Genomic DNA, 26,417 nt, shown 5'->3' on the forward strand with positions numbered 1-26,417 from the left:
GAATTGCTGTTGGGAAAGAGCCGTTTTATATATCATTAAATGAGCGGGTTTTGCAGCTTTCAAACATACATTTGAAACCACAGCCTGCTACGCTGCGACTTCCCGTGCTCTGCTTGTTGCTGGTCGTTTTTGCTGCAGTTGTCGGATAAACAATGAAAACTACATTTCTGCATGCTAGCTTTTGTACGTGACAACTGAGAGTTGTACTGCCGTGATATGACATTGTGACGTACATCCATTTGATCAGTTTTTCAATACGGCCCAAAAACCTTCCCGGAGGCTGAAACTCAACTTGGCTTTTAAAATCCAATAGGGTGGGTCACCAACAATTGTAGTCAACGTGGTGTTACTTTCTTTTTTTTTTAACTCAGACTTTGATAGTTATTTCGGCTCACCACACATCTCTTTCTCTCTCTCTCTTCTCAATTTTTACTAGTTTTTGTGGTAAAATAGATTTGACAGTTCAGGAAGGTTTGTTACAAGGCTTTAGAATTTTTCCTCGATTCATCGTTTAGAGTTTTTTTCTGTTGGAAGTAAAACATATATTATACCCCCTCTAGTGCCCAATGCCGCCATTTACTCAAAATACTCAAAAAGTGTTTATAATGGTTTATAGTGATTTAATCGAAGTCCGTTTAGAAATTAATTTGGGCACTAGAGGGATAAATATGAAATGAAATAAAAAATTATGAATATGAAAGCATTCCTTAACACCGGGCAGTGAAAAGCGCTATGCTGGAAAATCTTATCCGAAAATATTACCATAATAAGTCCATGTTAGCAAACCTTCCTGTTTTTCTTCGTGCTGCAGCATGCTAAATTGATTACTTCTAATAGATTTTTCGCAAGTTTTGACACGTTTCGGCTGAAATGCCTTCCTGCGCAGTCAAACAATAGTAAACAATAGTTGTCCTAGAAAGTGCATAGGTTTTTACCCATTCATGTGAAATTTGGTGCCTCCAGCCAGTGTACAAATGCCTCAATTCACGTCAAAGTGTCGCATAGTAATTGCTCGCTAGGTTCATCGCTTTAACGTTATGTTTATAAGAAAAAAAAAACTCAATTAATCCACCTAGCGGTCAGACCCAGCCTTTCTCATTCGAAATAATAATTTGTTAAAATAGATTTACGTGAACGCATCAATCGAATAAGGCATATTCACTCTTTGCGTTCTAAAATATTGATGTTGTAATTGAAGTATAAAATAATAAATTTGACGTAATGTTAGTGCTTAAGAAATAGCAAAATAAGAGAAATGACTCTTAATTTCGAACAATTCAATTACGAGCGATACCGGGAACGTTCAAATAGAACGATACCACATTTAAATTATGTTGAGACCATAAATAGTCTTTGATTTTTTTTTCTTTCCATAACTTTTGAACCACTTAACAAATTGTTATGAAGTTTGAGAGATGATTCGTTCGTATGACACTAGTACTCACCGACCCTGCAGCAACGAAAAGTTACCTGATGAAGGCCGCTAGAATCGCATATCAGCCGGCAGATCAGTTGAGGATACCGTCCCGCGGTTGATCACCGCCCCCCTTGAGGTCTCACGCACTCTGACTTGAAGCTGTGACTGGCAGCGTTCCTTAACAGAGCAGCAGCGGAACGGTCGGCCGACCCGCGACGGATTGCACTGCGAGTTTTTAGTTAAGATAAGTGAACAACAAAAACTGGTTAGTAGTATACTGTGTTATTTTAAATCCATTGATCTGAAAGTAGACCCGGAGCTGATACTGAGTGCCTTCGTGTGTCTTAAAGTCAAGCAGGCGAAAAAGAAGTCTTGAGCACCCATCCCGGAAGCCCCCAGAGGAACGACCGGGGACTTGGGGCTTTTTTACACCTGCCCTTCTGGCAGGTTGAGCAATAAAAGTTTTGTTAAATAATTTCAAAAAAGTCTATTTGAACAAGCAGATTGAAGTATGATGTATTCGACCAACCAGTTTTGTTTTTCGAAATATGCCGACTTTGCCGAATAAGTAGATCTTTATGTGCAAACTGGTAAATGTAAAGCACGTTTATCACTTTTAAGTAGAATAATCTCAAAATTTTAACTTTTACTGGAAAAAGAAATATTAATGGAACAATTTTAGTGAGGACAATGTGAATCTAAATTTTTTTTTGTCATAATGATTTCGATCACGTTTTTGCCAAATATAGATCCTAGACACCATTCTGAAATCCAAGATGGCGAGATGATGCCCATAGGCCAAATATTTACCACAGAAGTTGTTTCAAGACCCAAGATTCTGTCTTATTTTGTGCCGTTTAATCACTGTTTCATCGTTATTTACGGTATGTGTTACATTTCTCATTTCATTCAAGCAAAATGGCGGCTGAAGTGCGTCGAGAGTTGAAAAAAGATAATGAAAATGCTGCTCTAAGTGAAACAATATGCGTGATTCCGTGACTTCAAACACGGTAATTTCGATGTTGACGACTGTCCGCGTGAAAGAACGCCAGAAACCTTCGAAGACGCTGAATTAGAGGAACTACTCGATGAGAATCCATGCCAAACGCAGGAACAGCTTGCTTCGGTATTGCGAGTTACCCGCCAAGCCATTTCCATGGGATTGTATGTTTTATAGAAATGATTTAAAAAGAAGGAACTTGGGTTTGTTGTGATTTGAAGTCAAAAGGCGTTGAACGTTGATTTTTTGTCTGAGAACAGTTGCTCCAGTGGCAGAAAGAAAAGGATTTCTTTCATAGTATCGTGACGGATGAGGAAAAATGAATTCATTACAGCAACCTATAGAAAAGTAAGTCATGGAGACTGTCCTGTTATGCTTCTATGTCATCGACGTGGCCGAATAAACACGATGCGAAGGTAATAATGTGTATTTGGTGAGACCAGGTCAATGTTATCTATTTTGAGTTGTTAAAACCATCATTGGGGAACGATTTCGACTGCAACTGATGCGTTTAAACCGAGCACTGAGTGGAAAATGTGATCATACTGCCAATATTTTTAAAACTTACTATGCTTGAATACGAAGTCCAACCCAACCCACCATATTCCTTAGATATTGCGATTAATATGTGTTCCGTTTGATGGTGCATGGTCTGACTGTTCAGCAGCTCTGTCACAAAAATGGCACACAGTTATATCCAACTGACATTAAAATGGGGACAAATGTCGGAGAAATTTTACCTGTTGAAATTGATTCGACATCGAAAAATGCTCTACGCTTTTAATTTTTTGCCATGATGTCTGTTATCTATTTCGGGCTGCTGTAATGAAATATGCCGCTAAATGACGTTTTCTATTTTCGCTGATGACATTCAAAAAACCAATTTAATTTATTGTCTCTAGATCTTTTGAAGGCATGCAACAAATAGTTGTTCATATGACCGTGTCTCTCGAATGGAATTTTAATTCTATTTTTGATGCGTTTACCATGATACAAAAATGCGGATTTGCAAGAGTGATTGAAGCTACCAAAGGCCTATCTTTAAAAAGAATTTTGTTGGACAATCATAAAAAAACCCAAACAAATCTTGTCATTTTCTGGGCAAAAGTAAGAGAAATATAACTACATTCCTGCCAATTTTGGATTCAAGGTATGACACTCAAAATGATCTACGAGTTGAATACGAGTTGAATTGGCCGCAATAACGCACATAAGAAAAAAGCTATTAACAAATTGAATAAAAAAAAAATTTAAAATCAAGTTGTCTAGAGTACCGTTCTGATTTATTAGATTCAGCAAAAGCGAACAAAATTTTCCCCTCAAAGCGAAAACAAAAACAATTTATTTTGACAGTCACCCACAAACCCCACACCCGCAGCTATTTTTAAATTTGTTTCCTGTTCACGCGAACGGGCCATCACTCACTCCTCGAAGCCGGGGAAAAAAGCAGCAAACGCGGTGGAAAAGTGCTTCAACCGAGATAAGCGACAGCGCTTTTGCAGCAGGCGGCACACGCACACCTGAACTCCTAACGCGGCCACCAAACGAATTGACATCAAAACCTTTTACCATCATAAACGTTGCAGTTGTCGTGAAAAAGGGAATAAACTTTCCCAATCCTTTGTTATTTATTCTTCGGTCGTAATTCTCCGAAGCGCGCGATGGCTGTCATGCTCGCACAACTGCGAATAACTTTGCCACACAACAAAGGGAAAATCCTTTCGGCATTGCTTGACGCGTATTCAAACACCTTTTTTTGGGCTCATCGTTTACTCACCTTCGAGCAAATAAATTCCAGCCGAAAAGTTGCTCCTTGATTCGTAGAGCAGGGCGCTTCTTAGATTGCCGAAGATAACTCGAAGCTCGAAGAAACAAAAGCAGAAAAGTTCCAATTGGTTGAGACAATTTTCAACAGGCAGTTCTTATTGTCTTTGTCTACAAGATTTTCAGAATTTGTGCTTCAAACGTAAAAAAGAAATGTTCAATGTGCTGCATTCACTGCAAAATCCAGATAAATGATCGCCCAACTTTAAAGGTCAACAAAGGAAAAGAGGAATTTTCCAATTGATATGCAATCTCCGGCACATTCGTGACATTTATTCAGGTGATTCCAGTCAGTCTGCGCAAAATGAGAATGGGGGTCGCGCGATAAGCCGCAAGGGGCGTGAAACTGACAACGGGAAAAGGAATCATTTCCCTCGTTTGTGATTCGTTGGTGTAGACTTCCCGGGATGGTTGCGAGCGTAAAATAGATGTTTTATGATGGTGATATATTTGAGGCTAAATTTGACGAAAGTTTAAAACGTGTTTTTTTTTTTGAAGATAAGTTCAACAATCTTATCGTCGATAGGATAAGGTAAAATTAATGTATCCAATTAGGGTAAAGATTTCTCGTTACTAATCCGTCATCGAGTAGAGCGGTTCACTGCCTATACTTTTCCCATTTTCCTGCCTTCATAAACCGCCTCATCATCTAATTGAGCAACGTTTAATCATGAGGAAGTTTGGCATTCTGACACGATCTCTTCTCGGTCCGTCAACAACAATCATAAAACAACTTGCTTTGCTTGTTTATCCGCTTCTCGTTCTTACCTCGAAAATCAGTCTGAAATCCTCCTGTTCCACACGCAGCAGCTCACACGTCGTTTTGGTCACTACCGTGCTGTCCCGGGGCAGGTCGTGGAGTATCGATTCTCCGAAGGTTGCTCCGACGCCCAAATTACACAGCGTCACGGAGAGCTGGATTGAATTAGAGAAAGAAAAAAGGAAAAAAATTAGCTACGGATCAAAAAAAATAAAGCTAAACTAAGTTGAAGGCAAACAGCTTCAAAATCTTCTAGGAGTTTCGAATTTCTACAAAATGAAAATAAACTTCTTCCAGCTGATCAACTACCACAGGAGTACTTATCGTTTTCGTCGGCCATGAAGCCTTCAGTACAGACGTTTCGGTTTATCCAATCAAATCAACCAATCCCGGCTCTCGACAGCGACCCGAAAACTCGGTGCACACTTTAAAGCTAGACAAAAAAACCTGCCGTTTAGCAATTTATCCGGAGCTGAACTCGAGGTGAACGCTAACCCTCTTTGCAGCTTCACCTCGCGGGTAAAAACTTCTGCTAGCTTGCGTTGCTGATAGGATTTTCTTCCACGAACTCGTCCAGGTCTCGACAGCAGAGATTTCAACCTCCTCGCAACACTCAACCGTAATGGCTTCGAGGTGCGGTATGAGTACGCTATAATAAAGTTATCAGTTTCGGTGTACATTTTTACCTTGAAAGAGCAGCAATCGTAATAAGGACTCTTGTAGTAAGTTTTCGTATTAAATGAAGGCAGAATTATATGAGCCATCATAAACCGGAAAAACTTTCCGCGAAGGGAAAAAACTGTTCTTTATTTATGTGCCGGATGACCGACAACAGACACGCGAAGGAGACAAGCGTTACAGTCTTGAGCCCCGAAAAAAAAAACGGAAATTTGATTTGGGAAAAATACGTTAGGTGAATTATCACTTGAAATTGAAACGTTGTCGCGTTGCTGTTTAATTTTTTGATTTAGTTTTTCGGTTTTATGGCAAATAACGCTTTAGAATTATGTGAATTGACTTTGAAACAAGGAAGCGACTCTAGGTTGAAAATTGTTGACAATAGTCGATTTCTCAAAGAGATCTTATTTTGTGTCATTGCAATTAAGTTGTTCAACTTTTCTAAAATAGACAAATTGATTTGATGGAAAACGAACACAAGCTAGCATCCAATTCAAGAGTGAAGTTTGTGTGCAATTTTGAGAGAGAATGAACAAGGAAAATGTTTTACATATGCCAGTGGGTTTGATTCTTTAAATAACGATTGTAAAGGCAATAAATTTTCATTCGACATAAACTTAACAATGTTAACTGTTATATCTTCTGTCCAATTTTATTGGATATTATTATCCGGGAAATATTTTCAGAGAAAGTATTTCCCGAATAACTATATAATTCGCCATCAAAATTCACTCGGGCCGAAGACGCGTCTATGGACGACTGCTCTATTCCTTTCTACCAACGCAGACGTGCAAGGACACGATTGTGCGCTCCGATAATCTTCTACCTGTCAAATGATTAAACTAAAACATTTGTTGAGTACAAAAACTGACAAAGTTCCATGCATTCATAGCCACAAAACTTAGGAAAATGCAAATATGCATATCAAACAAAACGAAGTTTCAAGTTTATTTACAAAACGTCAAAACAATCGCGATCAAATTTTAGTTGTTATGGTTTATTGTCACGCCGACCAACAAGTTTTAAATATAATTAAATATAATTTGTTTATGAGTAGCAAAATTTGTCCATAAACTAAGAAAAGCATAAAATAACAGCATATTATTGGGTAAAATGTCCGTAACCGTCCGGTCAGGACTTTCCATGTAGGCGATGCGATTAGATTCTTGTCACGAGCATGTTTCAAGATTCATAGTACCCCACCTATAAGGGCTAACAGCATAATTTTTTCTATTCAAGTATATTCTCCAATAAACAATCTGTAAAAAATTGATCAATTGGTTTCAAAATGGTCGAACCGAGTGCATAAAATATGCAAGACAATCCAATCTATTTCCTAAACATATATTCTCCAACTGATACCAGCCCACCACGCACACTAGACAATTCGATGGAACGTAAAAATAAAATGAAACACATAACACACACAGCAAGAAGTCGAGTGAGAAAATTCCAAAATCGGCCTCTCCAAGGCCGCGGTCGCAAGTAGCACAAAAAAAACGTCATAAGCAGAAAAACTTTTTAAATCGAACGAAAGAAAAGGTTTGTGCGTTAACATAGTCACAACTGGACATTGATATCATTTCAAATTCTACTTCGCACCGCATGTAGGATAATACCAACACCAATATCAATACTTATCCTTCTGATTCCCGTCTCTCCTGTGAACCTTGGTATTATTGCGATGCACGTGCGAGTACACGCAAACGTTCAAGTCTTGTTTAATCGATGTGTCTTCACGATTCGCACAAATATTGCACTAAAATCGCACAATAAATGTGTGAAAAGCATAACGCAACAGTTTGTATTGTGAATACATTGACATAGATTGAAATCAGAATACATATCATATACACGAGAATCGTGATGTTCCGGTAAACATCATTTTGGGGCGCTCGAAAAATCTTCATTCAGCGATTCATGTTCAAAGTCAGAGTCATAGTTAAATGTAAAATGTTTTGAACAAACTTAATGTCCTTTTAGTTGTTCACGATTCAATGATATTTTTAAATGACTGGATTCATGAAAGTGAACCGATCAGTTGATATTTTCATTAATCTAGTCAGTACCCAAATTATCAGCATTGATTGCTGGTTGCGCTGTTTCAACGAGAGCAACCTTCTGAAAAACATTATCAATACCAGTACGAATCAACGTGACGACCCGGACGAACACATAAGATTCGCATGGATTCTCTAGGATTCCACACATTGGAATCGTGAAGCGTTCTCGATAAGGAATCCTGTAAAAAGAATCCTCGAGAATGCCCAGTCTATAGGACTAGGATTCCTGAATGAGAATCGTGTAATGCGAATCCTTCAGATTCCCTAGGATTCCTCACAATGGAATCTTCAATCGTCCTCGATAAGGAATCCTGAAAAGGAATCCTCAGGACTGCCCTGTCTATGGGGTTAGGATTCTTGAATGAGAATCGTGTTATGAGAATTTTTCGGATACGAAACCTTTCACTTTAACCGTTTTGTGCTCAACGGGTTTCCCGGGTACCGACAAATTGAAATTCTTGTATCTTTTGCAATTTACATCCGATCTCGATGGTTTCAACACCAAAAGATTCAGTAACTTTTCTACTTTCAAATTAGCATCAGCGGTGTCCCGGAAGAGTTCTCTTTTTTGAAAGTACGGTTTTCCGGAAAATGAGGAACTTCATGAATATTTGAACAGAATCTAACAATTGTGCAATTCCATGTAAAAACGGTTGACAATTTTATCGACTATTTTTGATTCGGCTGAAACTTTGCATAAACGTTTATATGGAAAAAAGATGCCATTTTGCGTTTTTTTTTTGCAACGCGACTTATTTTTAAGAAGCAATTTAAAAATGCTTTGTATTGAAGGTTACAAATTATCATTTGTAGTATTACAAATATTTCAAAGCCATAACAATTTGTGACTTCTTCGGCAAAGTTGTTCATAACAGTTTTGTATTTCCGAAAAAAATATACACTTTGAAATTTTTTTATTGTTTTAAGGAAAAAGTTAAAAGACAAATTAAAAAAATAATTATATGAAAAAGCTCAAAATAACCTAAATGACCTAATACCACGGAATATAGATATTTTCGGAATCGGGGTGTTGCCCTGAGACCGAAAACTGACTCCAGACACCATGTTGGATTCCAAAATGGCGGCTTCCGGTTTCTGGGAAACAATAAAAAGTTGTCGAATACCACCCAATATGGGTACTTCCGAAATCAAAATGATGTCCAGTGACTAGAAAACGACCCTGAAAACACTGCGAAAGGCTTGAAACAATTGAAAAGTTGTTTTATAGAAACCGGAAGTCGCCATCTTGCTATTCAGATTGACATAAGGGGTCGTTTTCCAGTCTCTGGACGTCATCCCGGTTCCGAATATACCAATATTGGATGGTATTTGACCTTGTTCTATTCGATTGTTTTTATGGTCACTAGAAGCGCCAGTTGAATCTATTCCGGAAAGACCAAAATACCCAAACCCATACAAATGGCCTGTTAAAGTATTTTTACGTATCTTGAACCAATAATTGTTAAATTTTGTACAAATATTCATAAAATTCCTCAGTTGTCGGAATAACGGAGTTCAGGGAATGAGAGAATTCTTGGGCACCGCTGACGCTAATTTGAAAGTAGATAGGTTACTGGATCTTCTGGTGCAATCGAAATCAAATGAAAATCACAACAGATATAAGAATTTCGAGCACAAAACGGTTAAAGTCAAAGGTTTCGTATCCGGAGAATTCTCATAACACGATTTTCACTCAAGAATCCCAGTCCCATATAAAGGGCATTCTTGAGAATTCTTTCGTCAGGATTCCAATGTGAGGACGCTATAAGATTCCAATGTGAGGAATCCTAGGGAATGTATGCGAAATCTATGGGTGCGACTAACGTATATATGAGTTTTTCTAACCGGACGTCAGTCATTTCGAATAGTCTGTCCTCGTTCAGTCGTACAGTCCATGTACAGTCGCAGTGTTCAGTTTACTTTGGTGATACCTATATATATATATATATATTTTTTTTTTTGTTTCAGGTGGAGGGGAAATTTGCATCCAAACCCCTGAGGTGACCAACCTCAGGGAGTGTGGGGTTGGTTTGAATCAGTGACCGGACCCACTAAAACCCCTCCAGTCTCCAGCCCATAATACTCCCCGGGACCACCGCTAGGTATTGCTTCGGGGAGCGGCTTTTGTGCTCTGTGCACCCTCTTGGTTCTATAGATCTCTTTGCTAACTTAGCTAACTAATCTGGAGACTGGCCGTTAGCTAACACTGGCGTGTCGGTGGTCAACCTGTCGCCTGTTTTGCAATTCTAAAACTATTTGAGAGGCGGCTGTACAAACCGCCCTCCAAATGTTTGGGTCTTTACACATCCTCCGAACTAGGTTGTCCGGAGTGGTGTCTGGCCCGCTCACTACCATCATGTCGCTCCGCGCATGCACAAAACGAGGGCACACGAAGAAGACATGCTCAGCAGTTTCTTCCGCATCCGCGCACTCGGGACACATGGGGGACCCCGCATGCCCGAATCTGTGTAGATACTGCCTGAAGCAACCATGACCTGACAGAATCTGTGTCAAGTGGAAGTTAACTTCTCCATGGCGCCTCCCGACCCATCCGGATACGTCCGGAATAAGTCGATGCGTCCATCTACCTTTTGCGGAATTGGACCATTCCTGCTGCCATCTGATCATCGAGAATGACCTTCTGGTGCCTCGTATACCCCTTGTGTCACGTTGATCGAAGCATTCTACATCCTCCTTAATGGCTATGCTGATAGGCATCATGCCGGACAGGACGCAGATTGCGTCGTATGACACTGTACGGTCACGCTCACAACCCTCAGGCACATGAGCCTGTAGGTACTTTCCAGTTTTCGACGATGACTGTTGGTACCTAACGCTTTGGACCACGCTGGCCCACCATACCTAAGTATGGACGAAACCACGCTGGCAAGAAGTTTACGCTTGCTGCCATATACCGCTGAGCTATTGGACATCATTCGAGATAGTCCTGCAGCGGCCGTTGAAGCCCTCTTACAGGCATAGTCGACGTGACTCTTAAATGTGAGCTTATCGTCAACCATAACCCCCAAGAGCTTCAAGGAACGCCTTGAGGTAATGGTGCAGTCACCGACTCTGACCACCGCCTGTTGCTCTAATTTGCGGTTGTTCACAACCGTAACCTCCGTTTTATGGTGCGCTAACTCCAGTTTCCTAGAGTGCATCCAGTCTTCGACCTTGCGTATGCAGTGCGCGGCCGTCAACTCGACCTCTTCGATCGACTCGCCGTAGACCTCTAGCGTGATGTCGTCTGCGAAACCGACGATCACAACCCCTACAGGGAACTTTAGTTTCAACACCCCGTCATACATGACATTCCACAACACCGGGCCCAGGATGGAACCTTGCGGTACCCCTGCGGTGATTGGGACGCACTTCTGACCCTCCTCCGTGTTGTAAACTAGTACCCGATTCTGGAAATAATTTTCCAAAATCTTGTACAACGACACCGGTACGTGGATGCTCCTAAGCGCGAGCGCTATGGAGTCCCAACTGGCGCTATTGAATGCATTCTTCACGTCAAGCGTGACGATTGCGCAATAGCGAATGCCCCAACTCTTACGCTGGAGTGCTACCTCTGCCGTCTTGGTGACAGAGAGAATAGCATCCAGCGTGGATCTACCTTTCCGGAAGCCGAACTGGTTACTTGCCAGACCGTTTACACCCTCTGTGTACTTCACCAGTCTGTTGAGGATAATCCTCTCAAGCACCTTGCCCGTAGTGTCCAGCAGACAGATAGGTCTGTATGCCGATGGGTCCCCTGGCGGTTTCCCAGCCTTCGGCAACAGCACCAATCTCTGTCGCTTCCACCTGTCCGGAAAGAGGCAGTCATCCAGGCACTTTTGCATGACTGCTCGAAATAGATCGGGGGCCACTTTCATGGCCGTCCTGATGGCCAAGTTCGGGATTCCATCCGGTCCCGGTGCCTAGCTCACCTTTAGGGAGTTGGCGATCACGATGAGTTCCTCATTCGTAACCCTTACCTCCTCCACAACCTCTGCACGGCTGCCGTCTCTCACGGATTGGATGCCCGGCAGGTTGGCCGACCGTCCCTGGTCTGTGTCTGAGATACTGGAACGTCGGACGTGAGACTCAGCAACCGGAGGCCAAGGATTTGGCTCGTGTCGTGGAAAGAGTCCCTCGATGATACGCTCCAGCATCGCTGGTGATCGCTCTGCAGGCGCCAACACGCCTTTGGTCTTCGCCATTACGACTCTGTAGGCGTTGCCCCACGGATTCGTATTGGCACTCGCGCATAGCCTATCGAAGCAGGCCCTTTTGCTCGCCTTTATCGCACTTTTAAGCGCCGATCTTGCAGATCCGAATACTACACGACGCTCTACCCTCTGTGCATCGGTACGTGCACGTTGCAACATCCGTCTTGCACGGAGGCACGCGCTACGGAGGTCCGCTATCGCGTCGGTCCACCAGTATACCGGTGACTTACCATTCCTAGGTTGGCGGGTCCTAGGCATGGTGGCGTCGCACGCCCGCGATAATGTGGCAACTAATTGGTCAGCACTCGGGCGGAGCCAACTGCCCCCCTCGCGCTCTCTTCTCATTGCTTCTGCAAATACCTCGGCATCGAAATGCGATGTCTTCCACCCGCGGACGGTCGGAGTATTGGCTCTACCCGTCGCTTGCCGCCTCACGTTCTGGACTACGCTATAGCAGACCGACTGGTGGTCACTATAGGTGTAGCCATCGTCTACCCTCCAGTTCACGATCAGTCCTGGGCTGGAGAACGTCACGTCGATGATCGACTCCGCACCATTTCTGCTGAAAGTACACTTGGTTCCAACGTTGGCCAGATCTAGGTTGAGCTTTGCCAAAGCTTCCAACAAGATCTGACCCCTCCGGTTCGTGCGGCGGCTTCCCCACTCAACAGCCCAAGCGTTGAAGTCGCCCGCCACTACTAAGGGTGTTAGTCCCGTCAGCTCCATAGATAACAAATCGACCATCTGGGTGAACCTTTCGATAGACCAACGCGGCGGAGCATAACAACTGCAGTAGAACACTCCGTCCACCTTGGCAACCGCGTATCCTTCATTTGAGGTTGACACAACCTCCTGAACCGGGAACTTGCTGGTCGTGCATATGGCCGCCGTACTGGACTTATCTGCAACCCAATTACCGTTTCAGGGAGGAATGCAGTAGGGGTCCGATACGATTGCGATGTCCGACCGCGACTCAGACGCTGCTTGGTATAGCAGCTGCTGTGCCGCATAGCAATGGTTCAGGTTCAATTGTGTCACCCTCACGCCCGTGGTTTCGTGGCCGCCTTACCGGCTGGGCACCGTGGGCCTCCCATAAAGTGCTTGGCGTCCCGTTTTCCAGTACATACCAAGCACCTGGGAGGCTCCCCGCAGTCTTTAGCTTTATGGCCAGCACCACCACAACGCCTACATAACTGGCTCCTATCGGGCCCCTTGCAGGTCCAGGACTTGTGTCCTCCCTCGAAACACCTGAAGCAAACGTCCGGCTGCTGGAGTATGCTCAGGGGACATACTGACCAGCCAACCTTAAGTTTGGCTGTCTTCAGGGCCAGAGTTGCATCGGTCGATGCAAGCCGGAAAGTGGCCACCTGGGTCCCCGCTGGACCCTTTCGGAGGCGAATTACCCCAGTGGCTACTTCCACTCCGCACTTCTCCTTGAGGGCCTGTGCAATATCGCACCTCTCGGTGATTTCATCCAGGTTTTTGAGCTGGAGAGTCACCTCTGAGGTGAGTGCCCGAATTTGCACATCTTTCCCGAGGACCTGCTCGGCTACCGTCTTGTAGGCAGCGCCCTTGTTTTTAGCATCCTTACGGAGCTCAAGGATCATCTCGCCGGTGCGAGAACGACGGATGGTCCGCACATCCGCTCCCAGATCCTTGAGCTGGGTTTCGCCTCTCATTTTCTTCAAGACTTCGGAGTACTTGGACCCCTCCGTCTTGAGTATGAGGGCGTCGCCCCTGCTTCGCGCCTTCTTTCCCATTTTTGGGCGATTTGTCGCCTTCTCGTCGTTGCGCTTGCTGTCTTTTTGGCGCTTCCTTCCTCCCACGGTAACCCAAGGGTTTCCCGTAGCTGCCACTTCGGCAGACTTTTCGGCGGACTTGGAGGCCGTTTGCTATCTCGCGGGCTTAGCACAACCAACCGTTTCTTGCTGTTCTCGGGGGCTTCCCCCGGAGACTGCCTTGCTCTTTTTGCGGCTGACCCGGAGGCGCAAACCGCTGCAAACATGCAGGTGTCCGTTTGGACCGACTTCGTCGCCCTTCCGGTCACCTCCGTTGCATTCTTCTCTGCAGCCACCGCTCTTGCCTTGAGCTCGGCGTGCTCCTTCTTCGCAGCATCGACGGAGGACCGAAGCATGTAGAGAGCCTGCTTCAGGTACTTCGTCGTGTTGGTGCGACTTTTCGCAAACTCGATTATGGCATCGAGCTGCTCCGACAGCGCTACTACCTTCGGTAGCGTGTCTCGCTGTCTTCCGACCGCCTTTATCAACAGTGGACCAGCCACTGCGATGTCTTGCGTCGATCCGGTAGGCGTACTGCCTTTGCCGTCTTCGCAGGCGTCCTTTACTGCATCCATCTCCGCCTTTCTCGGCGGAGACCTCTGGATGCCTCCTCGTGCAAACGGGTTTTTCAACCCATCTGCGCCCAATTGTTGATCTTCATTATGTTCATTATTCATTTTTGTTAAGTGGGTCCCCCTTCCAGCCGCTATCCTTATCCATACTGGAGTGGTCGCCTATCTGGTCCCATGGTAGTCTATGCCGAAGCAGTGAGGCCATGGCTAGGGGCGGCTGCCATAGCGCCTTATGAGCAACTATGACACCCCCGACCGGCGCAAGTCAGGAAAGGACATCTGATCCCACTCCTGCCCGGTTCCCACCGGGCAATGAATTTGGAACGTACTGGAAGGCCTGCCAGGTTTTACGGGACGGAGACCCCTGCACCGGTTGTTGTCTCGCCGTTTCAAGCCGTTGTCACACGACCTTACTAAGAGAGCTCGGCGCAGGTGCCAGCCCAGAATCGTGGTACGAAAACGAAATCCGACTCTTATCATATGGCGTTGCGACCAGTTACCGTAATTGGGAATTTACTGGCATCAATCCCAATGGGCGAATTAGTGCATTTGGGTGGTGGGAGCGGCACTATTCGCTCCGTCAGAGCTGCTTCCGGATAATGTGGCTTTTGTGAGAATTCGGCGGCCCAATGCCTGAGTCTCACCACAACCTAGGCTAGCTCTCGCTGATGGTCCGGGACTGCGTTCTTGCAGTTAGCACTTCCGTGGCCTACGGTAATCGCCAAATACCGACCCGTGGTGGCATACAGCTCTGCCAAATATATATATATATATATATATATATATATATATATATATATATATATATATATATATATATATATATATATATATATATATATATATATATATATATATATATATATATATATATATATATATATATATATATATATATATATATATATATATATATATATATATATATATATATATATATATATATATATATATATTTGATTTCTGGTCTTCCTAAATCATGTCATTTGAGGTTCAGATCAGAGGTAGCCAAAAAAGGGGAATCTAGTTTGGCTGAAATATAATAAGTTTTACATTGAGCGTCTTAGTAGAATAGAATTAGATATTGAGAATATGCAATGTTTCCATTCAATGCTACTAGTACTACAAAAAACCGAATACCGATGAAATCGTTACAGGATTAAATTAGGAAGTAGAACACTCTGAGAAAGAAAAAACTAGGGTAACGACCCCATAATTCGCCCACTTTATTTGAGTACCCAAAATTCGCCCACCTATTTTTTTTTCATTGTTCGCAATATAGTGTCAACTCTTAGAACTGTGTTTAAACATAAAAAAGAAACAGCTGAGATTGAAAATAAATTATTATTTGGCATAATTCAATGACAAACCCCGTAAACAATTCGTTGATTAGTGGGTGGGTGAATTATGGGGTCAGGGCGAATTATGGGTCCCTTACCCTAACTTTCTCAGAAACGCAATTTGATCCAAAACGGGACCAAGTTTACCGTCTCTTTTTTTTCAAGGGGGGATTTGTTAGTAGCTTAAGTATTTATGATAAATATTAGTGAATAATGAGTATGTGTGTCCAACCACAAATGGTGACTTCTCAACACTGTTAGAAATTTGTAATTTTAATTGTTAGGATTTGTTTGCTTTCGCAATTAGACCTTATCATTCGTAGGGATTTAAACCAACTTGTCAGAAAACGGGAAGTAAACTTACAACTAACTTAATTGCTAACTTATTGGCTATAAAGAGAGCTTATCGTAGCAATTGAGGATTGCAACGATTTTTGTCGAAAATTGTTAACAATTTTATTTGACATAGCTTCTAATGGTTCAACACCAGTAAGTCTATGTAATTCGAGTGTACCAAACCAAGGAGGACGCTTCGAAATCATTTTCAGAATTTTATTCTGAATCCTTTGGAGCGTTTTCTTCCTTGTTGAACAGCAACTTGACCAGATCGGTACAGCATAAAGCATTGCTGGTCTAAAAATTTGTTTGTAAATCGAAAGTTTGTTCTTCAAACAAAGTTTAGAATTCCTGTTAATGAGAGGATATAAACATCTCGTATATTTGATGCACTTGGCTTGTATACTCTCAATGTGCTCTTTGAAAATAAGTTTATGTTTACCGTCTCTCGTGACGAGTATAATATGGTTAGATTCTTCAATTTCATCTGGAAAAGAGATAGACACATTACGACACGTTTTCCTAAGTCTTATGCTATACACTAAGTTTTTTTTACGCTGGGAATACGTACCTCGTGAAAAACCACGTCAAATACGCGGAAATGGAATCTGCGTCGAAAAACCGCGGTAATCCGAAATCCCGCTTAAGAAACTATGGTTGATTCGAAAATGCGCCTAAAAATACGCGTTCATTCAAAATACCGCGTAAAAAATATCCTCGTAAAAACCGCATTAAAATATTCTGTCCGGATCGCAGCGACAATTCCTCTCACGATTCTGTCGCCGAGTCGCCGAGATTCTTAAATTTGGATTCTTGAGGTTTTCCATAAGCGATTCGAACGGATTCTGTCCGTATCGCAGAAACGATTCCTCTCACGATTCGTTTGAGTTTTTGAGGATTCTTGAAAAGGTTTCCCGTATGCGATTCGAACAGATTCTGTACGTATCGCAGAAACGATTCCTCTCACGATTCCATCACCGAGTTATAGGAATCCTGGGAATTCTTACTCAGGATTCTCAGCGTGTTAGTTAGGGGATACTAACACCAGTGGAAACTTTTTAAGTATAGCAGTTTGGTGCTGCCAAATACATTGAAAAAACGCTAGAGCATGATTTGCTTTATGCCCAACACGCAATCATTGTACTGGTTCCAAACTACATCAACAATTGCGCTAAAAACGCACAATTTTGCACTGAACAGGAACAGCTGGTGAAATGGTCGTTTCGTGTTTTTTTTTGCGAGTAAACGATAGAACACACAAAGTTTGACCTGTAAGCGCCGGCGTTTGAACAAAAGTTTAAAAAAAGCGTCATATTTTTGACATCCATAACTTGGTGTATCGGGTTTTGTAATTACATAAATCAAAATTTGGGAAATTCTCCTGCGCCGAGTGTATTTTGAGGATCAAAAGTATTTTAAGCGTCTAAACGGTTTGTTTTATCGGTAATTGTGGCTTCGGTAAAGTTGTAGATGATAATATTATATTTTCAAAATACATACGCTGTAAATAAGTTTAAATTTTTTTTTTGTTTGTGGTATTCAAAAAATCATAATATTTTAGCTTTTATTCTACCACATTCCAAGAAGCATCAATGTTTAGACATTAACGCGGAGTTTTCGTAACAAAAAATTGGGTCTTTAAAAAACAGACTTTTGTAGATATTCAATTTTTGATGATTTTGACTGTCCGAAAGAAGATTTTTTTTTCTCAAGGGATTTGTTTTTTTCCTGGGACGACAAAAATGCTATCTGCATTTTTGCTGAATACATATCCTACATCAAACAAACCTTTTTCACTCAAATAATATTTTATTTTCGAAATTCTTAACTTTTTTTCTCATTTTACCATCACCAAATTTTAACAGATTGTAGCAAACTTTACTGTCCTAAATGTGTAAAAAATGAGATTTTCAAAAAAAGGTACTCTCTGAGATATTTAAAATTTTTTGACAATTTGGAAATTTGGCTCAGAAAAAAATTGTTTATAATGTGTATATTTTTTCTAGAACCGTAATTTTATTACCAACAACTTTGCTGAAATATTCCATCAAACAAATCGTTTTTTTTTATATAAAATATTTTATTTGTTTGTCCCATTTTTTGATGAAGAATTTGTATTGTAGAATGACCTTTTTATCAAAAAGAAATTGCACAAAATTCCAGCGAAATCGGAAATGACATAAAAATACTTTTTTTTTATTTATTTTTTTATAGTGTTTAAAGTTGTCAGTTTCGATGTAAAAAATTAGAGTTCTAAATCGGTTATTTTCAAAGATGTAGAAAAACTATATTATACAGACTTGCTTTAAATTAACAAACTACCAATGTTGTACAACAATTTTTTTGACGTAGAATAACGTCTGACGGCAACATATATTGGGATACAAATTCAAAAACCCAAAAAATCGAAAGGGTCACGAAAATCATCTATTTTCAAATGCTTCAAACTCAGTCAGTTTCCAACGGATTTTCCTAATTCATACAGTACTCGATTTGAAACATAGTTATGCGTACACCAAAATGCGGAAAATTTTGATTTTGTTAAGGGGTTATATACCTTTTTGGTCGAGAAAAATGAGGGAAGTTTGAATTTATTTTCAAGTGCATAGAACCATTTTCATTGCATCAAAGAGGTATTTTTCTGAAAGTACAGTTTATCAACAACCAGAAAATACGTTTGATTTTGAGATATACCAATTATTACTGGAGTAGTGGCCGTTTCCCCGAAACGCTATTTTTTTGCAGAGGCTTGCGGTGATCCTGATAGAGACTCAGCGGATCAACCGAAATCAAAAAACTCATATTATTTCATTAGTTTAGAAGTGTGCCGGGTCCTTGAACGATCGTTTTTATGAGTAGTTTGTTTTCAGTGCAAACGGGAACGTTTTCCCCAAGAAATGCACGTTTTGAGCGCAAAAAATTTTTGCGGCAAAATGTAACTGTATGTTTCAAAAAGCGATCGTTCAAGGACCGGCGAATTTTATAACGAAAATTAAAAAAAAAGATGAAGGAAATCGGTTCAGTAGTTTTGCCGCAATCAGGTTCACGGCAAAGTCATTTTCCGGAAAAAAACTATTCCGAGATAATCGCTTGTAAAGTTTCAAGTTTAGCTTATGCGGCCGTGGCGAGGTGCGTTGCAAATCGCTCTAACTTTCTTCCTATTGCTCAGATCTTTATGAAAATTTGTGGAAATGTTCTCAAGATGTTGCATTTGAAGATAATGTAATAATTTTTTCCGGTTTTTTGAAAACTAAAAAGGTATATAACCCCTTAAGCTAACTATTGTACTACTGAAAAATATAGAGCCTTATTGAACGCATGTTTCGACCAATTAGAGCTGAAACAAGACTTTCTTCCCGAGCACTGTCGACGCTAAAGTATTAAAATGATTTGACTTTACATCAAATTTGTTTTTGTTGTTGTACCGGAAGATCAACTCTCAGTACTCACGTATAAAGGCTAGCATGCAGAAATTTTGACTTTATTGTAAAATCAGTCACTGCAGCAAGAGGACGGTTGACTCTTACTGGAAACTAGCTCTACGTGCAGCCGGCAAAGCATCGGATGATTTTAGCGCAGCAAGGCTTAGCAGGCGACTTATTCGATCGCATTTCTCAACAGCAGACTGACCAACCGGCGGACAGCAGCACTGTACAGCATTGCTAAACATGTCCGGACGTGTTAATATTTTTTCCGGAACTGTCGCGTCTCTTGTGCTTTCAGCTGCAAAAAGCTGTGAGTATGCCGGTAACGTGTGTGAATGATCGTTATATTTTGTTTGTTTGTTTGTTTGCGGTGTGTGCGGAGCAAAGAATGACAAGAAAATCAGAAAGATACCGTATAATCGGTAAATGGCTCTCCAAAATCAACGCTTCAATAAATTGATTAACCCCAATCGAGTGTATTCCCAAATCTATTACAAAAAAAATACATTGACAGAAGACAGGCTTTCGTAATTCTACGTCAAGTCTGCGGTCGTGTCTCATAAACAACATCTGATAATAAGGTCATTTTATGATATCCGCGATTTATGTTAACGCGCGACTGCTGTTTCAAAAGGGCCTATGTTTAGATAAAAAATTTTACTACAGAAAAACTGCTTGTTTGGTTGAAAAGGTATCTTCAGAAAAGTTTTAGGTAATAAAATTGTGGTTCTAGAAAAATATAAACACTGTAAATTTTTTTTGTGCGCAATTTTCCAAATTGCCACGACATATTAAATATATCAAAAAGTACACATTACATTATTATCAAAAAGGAAAAACCTGTGAAAAATTTAAGCGAAATCGGAAATAAAGTGTCAGAAAAAATTTTGACGTAGGACTACGTCTTTGTTTTCTATACTACATTTTAAGAAATTGAAAATGAAATTGGCAAATGCTGCGTCAGATTTCAAACGATTATAGCAAGCGAACGACTTAATGCATTTTAGTCATTTATATGTCGGTGGGTAGATAAAATGTGTAACAATTGTTTGATATAATGTTTAACATTGTTGCTTTACTGCTTAATGGTGAAAAAGTTCCAAGGTCAAGCTCTCCCATACATTTCCCTCGCTATTGGCTTGCTTCCCGAGCACGGATAACAATAACATGGACGGAATAAATTCCACTGCCTACATATTTTAACTCAAAAAGTGTTTTGTTCCGTTTGTGTTTCTCGAAACTACGTGACCACGCCCTCATGGCAAAAATCTACGCTGAACTCGATACAAAAGACTGTGTGTAAAAAAATCAGCTTCAGTCTAGTTTGTCACACAACAGCTAGTGAAGTATAGCTGTTAGAGGTACGCGACATTGAGAAACGAGAGTTGCATACGAGTCAACTTCCAGGCACTGCGGAGCATGTTACCTTTATTTTGCATACGGCAGCAACAGTTACCGTCGAACGCTGCAAGATATTTTGCTGGCACAGCTACTGGAGGGCACAGTGGAGAGCAAACTTTATTACGCTGTCAAGCGAAATATTCAATGCTACCGATGGTGCGTTCTGTCGAACGAATTTCTAACTGAATATTATGGAATCGGTACTTTTCAGAACTATAGATGCTTGAAGATAAGAGTTATGAGAATTTTCGCAACTACTACTAGTGTAAAATTTTCATGTATTCATGCATCGTTAGTTTTACAATAACGACTTTCAAATAAAAACGGTAATGTTGCCTATGAACAGTTTATCGCAGCATGTAATGTATACATTTCATACAACCTCTAAGGCTGTATACCTTGTAGTATTTTTCTCTCATTTTTCATGGAATGCCTCATCGGAAATTACTCTTGCAGGAAATTTTGGATCTTTACCCAATAAAAGTGCGGTGTATGCTAAAACTTTTCGCCTGTGAAAAATACTCAGTTTGCTTTGCCAAATAGGTGTGCATGCATTTTGCTTCGGAATAATTTATTACCAGACACAGCAAGCGAGAGTCATGTGAAAGCTTTACATCCCTCTTACGAAGCGCGAAGTCGCGCGTAAAACTGCAATAGAACTCACAGAAACCAGCTGCTACAGGCTGTCTAGTTAGCAAAAGTGAAATGAAAAGAGCGTAAGAACTGGTTCACTGGTTTTGTGAATCTTGCAGATGCAGGCGATCCGCTGGTGAGCTGATCAGAAGATTTATATCATCAATATGCTGTGCCGTAGAAAACCTTTGCTCTGATTCGAGCTCAATTTTATTCTGGTATTGATACCGCAGTTCTCAATAATCGTAAGTGTTCGAAGTGCATGCATTATAAGCTTCCTTTTGTGCGGCGGACTATTCGAAGGTGAACAAGTTTATATTCAAAAATTGCCAGCGTCTAAGATGTGTTTGGTAAATGTTTTCTCAGGCAGTTTAAAATATTTGAATGAGTTACAGTTTAAAAACGATAACCATGTTGAGCTGTGAATGAAGTGATTTATTCATGCGACAAGAAAAACTCGCTGTTCCAGGTAAGATAACACATATTGAGTTCGAAAGTAAAAAAAAAGTCTGCAACACTGACAAAGCCGACAGGTACTCTAATTGAGAACTGGTCAAGTATATTGTTTTGTGAGGGAGTGAAAATTTATACTAGAAGCAATCATTTGACCGTCAGTCATTGACCCATTGTGAAACCTTCTTCAATGCTTAGATAAATTGTTCAGAAAATAACGAAACAACTGCATCTTTAGATTTATTCAATTAGTTTAGATGGAGAATTGTGCGATCTATGCTTTGTGGGGGGTTTCAGGCAGGCATTTGAATAGCTAAGAGAAAATTTTACACTGATCTTCGTTAATAAGAGTAGACAGGTTGTGTATGAAATATTATCAAATTGTCAGTGAATTTCTATTTTCCAAGGTGGTATTATGAATCAAATACTTTATATCTGAAATCTTAAAAGTGTAAAATATTTCGCGTTTAAAAAGAAATTTTATAAACAAACAAACGGAGCGCCCATGGGAAATTCACTTTCGCCATGTCTGTCTAATTTTTTTATTGCAAATTAGGAAAAAAAATTGAAGAGAAATATTCTTCACCAGATCGCAGATGGAGACAAATGGACGACATTTTTTAAATTTAATTATTGGGTAACCTTGATAAATTTTTGTATTCAATGTAAAACTTCAAAACGTGAATGACATTGCCCCTTTACTTACTTTGAATAGAATTGAGTTGAGAATGAGGAATGAATGCTGTTCTTCTGTGTGTGTGTAAACACCATAAAAATTTCGTCTGCCAAACTGTAACAACATTATCCGCTTCTTACTTCCGAGTCATGCAAGGAAACCAATTTGCGCTGCCACAGTGCCTAATAGCAAAAAGTTAATCTGTTATAATTCCCGCAGCTTAATCCAATACTCCTTATTTCCCGGCCAAAAATATGTTCATCTATTCCGGATCAATGATCCATTAAATTTACCTTTTTCTTCCATCTAAGCCGGCACCAGCAGCTGCCGCAGCCGTTCACCGCTTCTTGATTGGTGCTATCACCACTGGAAGATACCCGATAGCCACCGTATCTTCTCCTTCCATACCCCATACCCTTTTTGACTCTCTTCGACGCCGACAAAGATTGAAGGAAATCTACAGTTTCCTTCCGTGCTTCTGTGCGCGTAAATTACACTTCTATTCACACGTACACGTACTACTATACATATATCGCACCGGGAGTTTGACTCTTCCCGTTATATCAACCAGTCAACGGGTCACATAATTCACTCTCCATTATAGGCGAAAGGAACATCGGAACAACATTTGTTTGATTTCAGATTAAATTTTTAATTTAATTTCCTCGCAATAGTCACCGGTTCGGTCTGGTCTGCTGGGATCCTGGCACTCTTTTGTCGCAGCCCGAATGGAATTTTCGCTCTAAAAAAGACTGACTGATGAAGCGGTTGCCGGTTTTTTTACGGGCCAAGTTATACAATTTTTATTTTCCGAATCGTGACAGGCATCCTACTGTCGTGTCTTGAGAGGCCGTTTTTCATCCGGGTTAGTGGCATTCGCTTGGTTGGTGTGGTGCGATGGGGTTTTATTAGTGTGCCTAAACGAGTTAAGTGAGGCATCTGGGATTAAATGGAGGATGGTCATCCTACGCCGGCGAACAGGAGGAGGAATGAAATTCGAACGATGCCATCCTTGCTTCCCGGAGAAGACGATGGACGCCTTTGTTATCAGTGGAAAATAGATTGAAGTCACCATTCCACTCCACATAAAAAGTGCCACCAGGAACACTTTAAGAACATTATATCCCTATGATTGGTCTTCTTGGCGGAGAGCCACAAAGCAAATCTTGGCAACATATCAAGTGGAGACGGCAAACATTGCGAAGTGCGGGTTGAAAATAGCAAAAAGTGGGAAATAGTTATTGAAGGATGAAGTTATCTACTTCGAGGTGCTTCGCAGTTGGCAGCACAAAAGGAAACAGCTGTCGAATCTGGTCGACGTGCGCGCTCTCTTGGTCTTGATGGCGGTGCAATGGGTTTTGGTCCGCTGGCAGCCAGTGAAACACAAGGGGACCCACAGCTGAGGGGTTTCACTTCAATTCACCCCCTCAGAATGCAGTGAAACTTCGCAAGTTTGGAGGCACCTGTAATGTTTGAAAATGTTATGTTTGAGGAAAATGGATTTCGACTTTTGAACTATTTTTTTCTTGAAGCTCCATTTGTGTAAAATCCCTCAACTATATGGTTTTCGATGGATGAAATCGACAAGCCAAGCAATTGGTTTCCGCTGTTCAAAAATGTCGAACTGATTCGTACAATTCGATACACATGTGCTAGAGGATTGGAAAACTTTTTCAGCTGAGACCGATTCAACAAGTTGTCATACGGTGTTATCACTTCGCAATAGTCGGATTTTTTTTGTCAACGAGTTTCGTGTGTTTTAGTCTGAACAAAGTTTAACTGTTCGATACAAGGCACTCAAATGTTGCTAGACAAATCCATTGAAATTGGTCAATTTCATTAAAATTAGAGTTTCATGAGCTGGAAAATTGAATAAGTTCATTCTGCCATTTTTTTTTATGACGAGATATAAAAATTCTAAAAATAGCTACCAATCTAAGTTATCACCAGTTTCATTCGATGGAGGTCATTTGGTTATGCGATAAAATAGATCTCATCTCGTCGTACTCCAGCCTATGACCGTATTCTGGTTCTGGCGTGAAGTGGATTTCGTAGGTAGCACAAAGCGACGACGACGGCCTATTTGAGCGCTGACCATAAAACCCACTGCCACTTGGTCAAGAGCTCCCGGCCCGCAGTGTGCCTTTTCAGGGCTCGGAAGCAAAAACACCACAAAGCCATTTCACTCTCGATCCCGCCGCTCGCAGCAGGGGAGTTTACGTTTCGACTTTGTGCTGCTGCTGGAATCCAGTCTCTTTCGCTAGGCAAAAGGCGTTGGTGCTTGGAATTCAAATCAGAGGCAGTCTGCTATTCGGAAAAGGCGTCTAACCGCACCCTCAGCCTCATATGGTGCCGAATAGGGGGAGATATTCAGACAAAGGAAAGCTCCATTGGAAAAGGTGGTGACAACAGGTGCCATTTACGGCAGATTGTGCAATGCGAGCGCGGGACATATTCAGAGTAGTGGCTGTGGACAGTGTGAAAGATTTGCGCTTTGATACTATCGCTGCTGGCTTTGATTGTGTAAGCGATAAAACTTAATATTGGAAGTGAAAAAAAACTTATTTTATCATTAAAAGTACAAGCGCTTTTGGCATTCATTGACATCTGTTTTGTAAGTATTATTATTACTGTTTTAGCGTGCTATCAGATTGATTGGGCAGTTACTCATCAAAAGATGTGCTCCGTTTGAGTAGCAGGCTAAGACTTGGAATTGGTTTGGATTTATTGAAATTATATGAGTGTACAATAGATCGGTTTTGTGTGTGGATTGGTAGAAAGAATATCGAATGATATAAACGAGAACAATAGTGTGTCCTATATAAAAAGAATGTAGCACGTTCATCGTAGTGCTCTGAGTGTCACACCAACCATCGACGCGACGAAGATAGTGATGATGATGATGATGTTCTTCTTGGAACATTCTTGAACAGGTTTGGGTGTCCGTTCAATTGTCTGGTCGAAAGTTATTCATCTGCATTGTCTATTTTCCACCGGATCGAACACGCGACAAGCTACTGATTGACACTCATCTTCAGTCGTTGTCAACGATAGCCGCCAGAGCTAAGCCGTGCGATGAGATTATCGTTATTGGGGACTTCAATTTACCAGGCCTATTTTGGCGTCCCTCCCGCGACGGTTTTCTTTATCCAGACCCGAACCAGTCCACTTTTCATGCCTGCGCCTTGGATCTGTAGGACGGTTACAGCGCCGCAGGACTGCAGCAAATCAATTGTAAAGCAAACGAGAACGGCCGTTGTCTAGATCTCTGTTTCGTCAGCACTAATGACACGGCACCGCCCTTGGCTTACGCACCGGATCCACTCGTAAAAAACGTTCTTCATCACCCGGCACTTGTTTTGTCTCTCGTCGATCGATTCAAAATCGACTGCCGGGAACCTTCCACTCGATTTAATTTCAACTTTCGGCGAGCCGACTTCGACGGTTTGATAAATGCGTTACTATCTGTCGATTGGGTTGGCATTTTAAATTCAACTGACATCGATTCGGCTGTGAACGATTTTTCCGTCATTTTAAACGGTCTGATAGAAGTTTTCGTCCCTAAAACACGGAACCGATCGCAGAAATATCGTCCGTGGCAGACACCGGCTTTGCGACGCTTAAAAACGTTAAAAAATTCTGCGTTGAAGAGGTTCTCAGCGAGTGGTGCCCTTATACTTCGCGAACACTACCGACAGTTAAACCTCGATTATAAGAGACTTCGCCGACGGTGCTATTCTAACTACAGACTACATATAAAAGGTAAACTGCGAGCCGATCCAAAGAAATTTTGGAACTTTGTCAACGAACAACGGAAGAAATCAGGCTTTCCATCCACGATGGAATT

The 26,417-nt window shown here is 41.4% G+C and overlaps 2 protein-coding genes across 5 annotated transcripts in view; one reads left to right on the forward strand and one right to left on the reverse strand.

Annotated features, from left to right (window-relative positions):
* The window catches only part of LOC129725702 (rap guanine nucleotide exchange factor 4), a 523,900-nt gene that overhangs the window by 202,228 nt on the left and 295,255 nt on the right, over nt 1-26,417 (reverse strand). For all 4 annotated transcript variants that reach the window (XM_055681789.1, XM_055681788.1, XM_055681792.1 and 1 more), the window contains one exon: nt 5,010-5,156. In XM_055681789.1, the coding sequence (XP_055537764.1) occupies nt 5,010-5,156 (147 nt within the window). The remainder of the gene's footprint in view (nt 1-5,009; nt 5,157-26,417) is intronic.
* Nucleotides 24,977-26,417, forward strand: part of LOC129725703 (uncharacterized) — a 106,776-nt gene continuing 105,335 nt past the window's right edge. Inside the window, exon 1 of the mRNA XM_055681796.1 lies at nt 24,977-25,093. The gene's annotated coding sequence lies outside the window, so the exon portion shown is untranslated. The remainder of the gene's footprint in view (nt 25,094-26,417) is intronic.

This window comes from Wyeomyia smithii, chromosome 2, assembly GCF_029784165.1.
Source record: "Wyeomyia smithii strain HCP4-BCI-WySm-NY-G18 chromosome 2, ASM2978416v1, whole genome shotgun sequence".
Classification (NCBI taxonomy): Eukaryota; Metazoa; Arthropoda; class Insecta; order Diptera; family Culicidae; genus Wyeomyia; species Wyeomyia smithii.